The sequence below is a fragment of the Hirundo rustica genome, chromosome 5 (assembly GCF_015227805.2).
Source record: "Hirundo rustica isolate bHirRus1 chromosome 5, bHirRus1.pri.v3, whole genome shotgun sequence".
Taxonomy (NCBI): Eukaryota; Metazoa; Chordata; class Aves; order Passeriformes; family Hirundinidae; genus Hirundo; species Hirundo rustica.
The window spans coordinates 35237708-35244854 of record NC_053454.1 but is presented as its reverse complement, the minus strand read 5'-3'; the positions used below and the strand labels follow the sequence as shown (position 1 = coordinate 35244854).

Here is a 7147-nt window from a genome sequence, read left to right as displayed (position 1 = left end):
ATGGAATGTAGATTTTGTCCTGCCTTCACTTGTGCCCCTCTCCTTTATAACCACAAGTACATTTTTGATCTGTTAATAAGACACCTGCTCACTTAGGCTCTGTTCCTGGTACCAGATTGGGTTTGTCTTTCTTCTGCCTCTCTTCTGTATTGGATAGTGATAGAAATTTAAAATCTTCACCTACCAGTGTGGTGTGGTGGTGTTTTTTTGTTTTTGTTTTTTTTTTTTTCCCCTCAAGTCTTTATAAAACTATAGTGGTTTTGGTTTGCCAGTTTGAGTCACAGCAGTAATTCAATCTGTTATATAATTATTTCTTAAGGTATTTTAGGCTTCCTTTAAGCAGGTAATCTGCAGAAGTGGATGCTTGGATTTTTTAATACTGAATTAAGTTTGATCATTAATCTCTAGCTGTTATGTTGACATTGTCAATTTAGGCACTGGTGATTTGCATTGACTACTAACCCTACCGATGGGAAGTGTGAGTTGTTATAACAGCTGAAGTTGTACATCAATGTTAAATTGTCACCTACATTTCTACCTGCATTTGATTGCTGAAGCAATATAGTAATAAAGACATTGTTCAGTCTTTCCATGCCTAAACTTCACCCTGTTATCCTATTTGGATAATAAATAGCTGGCCTCTTAGGAAGAACACTGAGCATAGCAGGCAGACAGTGGTAAGTGTGAAGTCTCAAAGAAATTTCTCATCCTGTAAGACTGCCTCAACCCACGATGGGGACTGAGTAATCAAGAGGAACTTTCACTCAGTTTTAGGAACTATGAAGTACAAAAATTCTAGAAAAGCATCCCCTCCTGGCCAATGTCCTAGAATGTAATACTATTTTAATAATAACTTTTTAAGAACAGCTGTTTAGATCCAGCACAATTATTTTTACAGATCTGACCACTGCTGTCACAAAAATCTCACTTTGTAGCTTTGCTTATTCCACCCTGCACCCAACAAAGTTTCCACAAGTAAAGAATTTCCTTCCAACTTCTGATATATTTTAATTTTGAATAGATTGTCCCTCCCATACAAGTTAAAAATCTTACCTTGTTTTAAAACTGTAGATGTTTGATTTCACATTTTCTGAAAGAGATATTTTTAATATAGAAACTGTGCCAATCCACAGCAGACTGGTACAAGTGTTTTCATGTTCCCATTGGAATATATTTTTTTCCCTTTCAAAATATGTTTGCATCTGTATACATTGATCAAGAAATCTGATCGCCTACGTAAGGGTAAAGCTCATCAAAGCATTTTGAAATATTAGCTGTAAAATTTATAATGTAGCCTGTAACACTAAATAAAAAGCAGTGTTGGTATTTCTACTTTCATGCCAATAATCTTGAACAGACATAATTTTATATTTTTCCTTGGGAATGACACCAAGAAATAAAATAGGAGATGAATATATTGGAATGTGAGTAGTTGCTGCTGTGCTTTAAATATAGTCCTTACACTTGGCCAATGTACAGCATCTCCAGTGTACTCCTTGTTATTGATGGTACCTTCTTTGCTAGTTTCAGTCTAGAGACCGAAATACCACTGGCTCACAAAACCCTCAGTATAACGGTACTCCCAAATGGCAAACACAACAGGTACAAGAAAATGTCTGCAGCCTTTCTTCATAAAAGTGCTTTCTCCTTATTGCTTCTTTCCCTGTTAAGAATCCAGAAAATAGAGCTGCATCTGAGTTCCTTTTTAGACAGATGATTAAACATTCTCACCATTATATAATACGATTTCCATTTTATTTTAAACATATTTTGCATGATATAAAAATATTGATCACAGTGAGCTTTAACAATTGTTACTGCTATAAACAGAAATGCTGCACGATGGTTTTAGTGGAAATAAATTATATAGTCATTATCTCTTAAAAAAAAATCACAAGAAGGAGAACCTAGGCTGTTTGGTCATTGACAGAAAATAAGTCCTTATTGAGTTCTTTACAAAACGTGAGCCCCAGTTGTTTTCTACATTTGCTTTCCCCATCTTGAGAAAAGCACGTGTCTGTCTCTGAAAGCCCCACAGGGTCTCTGGTGAACATTTAATTCCAAATATTAGCAAAGTTTCTGTTGTTCTTTTGTTCTAATGGAAAAATGTACACCGACATGGCAAGTAGTGCTCTCGTTGCTAATTCATAAGTGGTCTTTTCCAGTATGTAGGTACACAGCGGCACACTTCTTCACTAAAGTAAAATCCAGCGTCGCAGCGTTTCGTCCGCACTGTGCACGGAGGTCTGTAACAACTAAAGAAAGGGAAAAGAAAGTGGGCATTAATATAACGTGATCATTTATATTTAACTGGAGCAGAAATTTGTGTACCTTCACATCGCCATTTCTCAATGGAACATTTAATTCCTACAAATACGCATATTTTAACTTTTTATGTTCTTGAATTCATTTTAGTTGAACTATCCTTCACGAAAGACAATGAAACAATAATGAATGATACTGAAATTATTCTATTGCAACAGATACATATGGACTTTTTTCTTTAACTGCTGGTTGTAGTAGCTTTCTAATCCTGAGTAGTATTTTTAAAAGTTTTTGTTTAAGAATAGGATATATTTCTGCACTCAAATTGTTTTGTTATAACCTACTGCATGCTGCAAAGGTGGAGGTGGCAATCCAGAGTCAGGTGATAACCAAATCTATCATCCTTCTACCCAGGCCTGTTTCTCATCTTACTGACTACTTCAATAAGCCTGAGAGAGGTTTGTCTACATATGTTACACTGTGGCTCTAATCTCGAAAATGAGAATATACTTCCTTTCAAGTTGCAAATTCCCACAGCCAGTCAGAATATATCTACGTTCATACTGCATCTGTGTGCATCCTGAAGAAAAATCAGAGCCTATTTATCACATTTCTGATACATGTTAATGGAAAAAGAACAGAATTAATGTCTACCCGATTAAAACAAGCTTAACAAAAATACAGCATTGAACCACAAATCACATCTCCTATGCAGCAGCAGAAGTTTTCCTCACCAATTCCTTGACTGGAAAATAGAACTTATACAAAGATAATATCTCTGGTTGTCCCTGAACCCTTCCTTTTCCTATTTAATTTTTCTATTAAAACAAGAACTTGACCCAAAATAACCTTACAATAACAATGCTAAATACTTTCTGGTGTATAATGGAGACAAAGTACAAGTCTGTGATTTTTTTCAGACACTGGCAATGAGTCAAAAGACAAAATTATATGCCTTGAATTTCAGCACAATTATATTTAAAACTTGTACTTAAATAATGTGTTCCTGTTTGTGAAACACTGATATTATGATTTATTACGATAACTCTTACTTACATATATACAGCATGCTAAATTCTGCAATGTCACTCTCCTCTTCCCTAGGTAGTTCTTATTTTAGGCTTGTGGCTACTCTAATTGTTGTTGCAAGTAAGTTAGTATGTTGTGTGCTTGTTTTGGATACTAAGTTACCACTTTGCAATCATTTGTTTATGATATGAGGTCTGCACTACAGTTACATTAATTCACACCATCTAGTTCAACCAATGAATATTGTTATGAGGAAAGAGATAAGGAATGAGGAAGACTGCAAATGGGATATTTATTAACTAGTCACATCATGTTCAGTGTTTTCAATGTCATTTATCATAGATTAGTTCACCACTGTGGTCTCTGTAATTAAGGGCGTAACATTATTTTTAATAGATATTTGAAATCAGTGTAGCAGCTCATGGGACTCTCTCAAAGCCCTACTGATCTATTCCCCCAAAAGTTTGGAAATAGCGGTAAAAGGCAACAAAAAGGTTTGTGAAAGGATCTAATATTGTGAGTGAATAGGGAACCGGCAGGAGATCTGTTCTGGGAAACAGGCACTCCACAGAGATGCAGTGGATGAAACACTGAACTCACATTTTGCTGTCTCTGCCATGAAGTTCAGACCACTTCATGTACTGAATGACGGTAAAATTAAATAAGAAGAAAAAGAGGGAAAGCCAAACTCTTCTACACACCCTAGGACTGTACACAATGAAAAGCAGTCACGCAGACATTAAGCATGAGGAGTTCACTTTGTTTAGGAGCCATGCCTCCTTCAACTTGCAGCTGGGAGTGCTATACCGCACCTCTCCCATGTGAGTTTGTGTCTAGCAGCAGTCAAGGTCAGGTTACTTCAGTCTTATCCTTATTTGGGACACTTCAACATAGCAAGAAAGTCCCTCTCCTCTTCTAAAGTGCTTAGCAGATGAAGTTCCTAGTTATCTGGCCCAGCCAAAACTGACCAAAATAAATTTTTGAGGTGGTAGAACAAGGTGAATAGCAGCAGAGTCATTGTAACTACATAAATGTGGTTTCCTTAGGAAACTGCTGAACAATAGACCAGGTCTTTCATGAGATTTGGTCTGAATGCTGTTTACAGAGTGGTTTCGTGTAACAGAGGTCTGTTTCAATGAGAATAATCTGAGCACGCTGGAGCTAAGACAGATGTTTAGTCGCTACTCATAGTGCTGGGCAAAGCAGCAGCAATTTTCTCTTTCTGGTCAATAATTGTGGGGGTTTTGCTGTGCAGAATGCCCAGATTGTCACTGTGGGCAGCCTAACAACTCCACAGATGAAATAAGTGTAAATGCTACTTCTTGGCCTGATAAACAGCATAACACCTTAAAAAGCAGTATGCTGAGAGCTTTTTTTATTCCCTTTCCATCCTGTGCTTTGTAGATGATTTTGTGTTCTTTTCATCTGAAGCAGGGTGTAAGACTAGAGGCAGAGGCATTTTAGGCACAATGCATAAAAATATTAGCACTTCAAAACCAGAAGCTACAAGCACTGCTTGTAGGACAGGCAGCTGCCTAGGACATGACTACAGGATAATGCTCACATCTAGGGCTCACAAGTCTAGCACAAAGCAAAAGAGAGTGGTACTTCTATTAATTTTTAATAATTTTGTATAATTATTATATTTTCTATTTTTTATTATACCAATTAAATTGTATAATTTATGCTGTTTTAAAGGAGCAAGGGATCATTCAGAGATAAAAAGGATGTTGCAGGATTTTTATTCCTTTTAGAGACAGCTTGTGCTGGACAGAGCCAAAATGTGAGAAACCTATACTAAGTTTTTTTTAAGAAGGAGAGATTGTCCCCTCTGTTTTCTTTGACAGTGCTAACATCTACAGGGCTATTGGCACTAGAGGTATAAAGAAACAACATATATAAACCTTTCTTTGTGCACTCAAAGACAAGAGAAAAACAGCTTAGAAAAAAGGTAAAAACATCCTCTATCATCCTGTCCTTGGAAGCGAGAAAGTGATTCAAACTCTATCGTATTCAACCACAACACAACAGAGAAAGCCTGGACTTAATTTCCTCCCTCAAATACAAGGTCTTTAAATCAACAGAGATATTGAAATCAACATCAGATATCTATTATGGCATTTCTTAGCCATAATTCTTTCTTAGCTTCTGCCTGACTTCTCTAGTTGTGAATATTTTAAAATGTAGGTGGTTTATATTTGTAGCACTGCTGGAAGTGAAACCTCTAGTGCAAAGGCTTTGCAATATGTAAAGCTTATGTAACTAGCCTTGTTTCTTTACCTTCACAAACATGAAATTGAAATTATTTGAGTTGAATTATAGAGAAGAAATAATTTCTGATGTTTCTAACAACTCTTCACTATTTCACTTAAAAGGCCAAATATTGGTAAACAAGTAATGCCAGTTAATAATCTTTTCCTTCATTTTACAGACTTAAACACAAGTGTCACTACTTATATCTGACATTTTTCATTATGAAGATGAACAAATGTATATATATACATCAATATATTTATTCCAACTAATTACATTTTAGATTAAATATTACATAAGGTTTATTTTTGATAAGCATCATACACAGATATTTAAATATCCCAATTTGCTATTTTCCATTTGCAGTGCCTGAATTGTCATTTGTCAGTCATATAATAGAAATACTTCCCCAATATTAGAAATAAGTGATCTTTCTACTCCAAATGGCATTGTTAAGGAATTTAAAAAAAAAAAAAAAATTAATTGAGAAATTTGTTCAAGAAATTTGCAAGATAACTTTACAGGAAATCTTTCCTCACATAATATACACAGCAAAAATAATACTATTTGTTTCTCAGAACTCGAAGTCATTTACATTTTTATACAGAGACTGCTAACGCTATGAGTGTAGTCACGAAATAAAAAACGGTTCTGGGGTATATAAAGAAATTGCAGAATTTTCTTCCTGACTAAATTTTATTTGAAATTGTGAATGTGGACAGTCTGTTTTATAGTTATGTATCATCCAGAGCTAGGTGATACCAAAATTTAGGAGGTGGAAATGAAAGATGTTATTTCCAGAACTAAGCACTGAAATCTAATTAGGAATATTTGAATTATCTGGATATTGAGTTACTTGAATTGCAATTTTCAGTTCTTGGAAAAAAAACAGAGTAGAATTTTATATACTATAAGACACAGGGAGCTTGAACTTAAGAGTTCATTTTCACCAGGAAAAAAAAGGAAAAGGAAGAAAAGTTCCAGGAAGCAGTCATAAGAGTACTAGAAACTAAACATGCTTTAGAATACTTACTACGCCTAGTAGCTTCCTTTTAGCGATTATAGAAGTCACAGAAGTCACAACTGAACTGACAACAGGCTTACTGTTGGCTTAAGACTACAAAGCAACTCAACGGGACAGCTAATGTCACAACCCAAATTTTTAGGCCCTGAACACAATAAAAGAAATAAAAAACTGTGGTTTTACCTGCATGTCTGGTGATGGAACCTTTTTCCTTTCAAGAAGCATTTATTGGGAGATTCTATACATTCACAGACGCATTTTGCAGGATTTAGTGGCTGATGTCTAGGACAGGTCTTTTTACATACACACTGGCACTTTTCTTCATCAAATTCCTTGTTGGGCCCGCAGGAAGCAGGGATAAGTTTGTTTTTGCACATGCACTGACACGATGATCTGTCTAATTCTTTGTGAGGTCCACAGCTCGAGGGCCGCACGCCTCCTTTGCAGACACATTGACAGGTTTCTTCATCCAGCTCCTTGTTCGGTCCACAAATATGGAATCCTTCAGATGTGTCTAGAAAAGCAGCAGAGAAGTTGCACTAGTACCAGAATTTTGTGTCTACTCTCTCACCTATT

At 35.8% G+C, this 7147-nt stretch overlaps 1 protein-coding gene across 1 annotated transcript in view; it reads right to left on the bottom strand.

Moving 5' to 3' along the window:
- Positions 1 to 1729: 1729 nt before the first annotated feature.
- VEGFC (vascular endothelial growth factor C) overlaps positions 1730 to 7147 on the bottom strand; it is a 70110-nt gene continuing 64692 nt past the window's right edge. Inside the window, exons 6-7 of the mRNA XM_040064663.2 lie at positions 6755 to 7085; positions 1730 to 2255 (exon numbers count right to left, since the gene is read on the bottom strand). Coding sequence (XP_039920597.1) covers positions 2141 to 2255; positions 6755 to 7085 — 446 coding nt within the window. The 3' untranslated portion in view covers positions 1730 to 2140. The remainder of the gene's footprint in view (positions 2256 to 6754; positions 7086 to 7147) is intronic.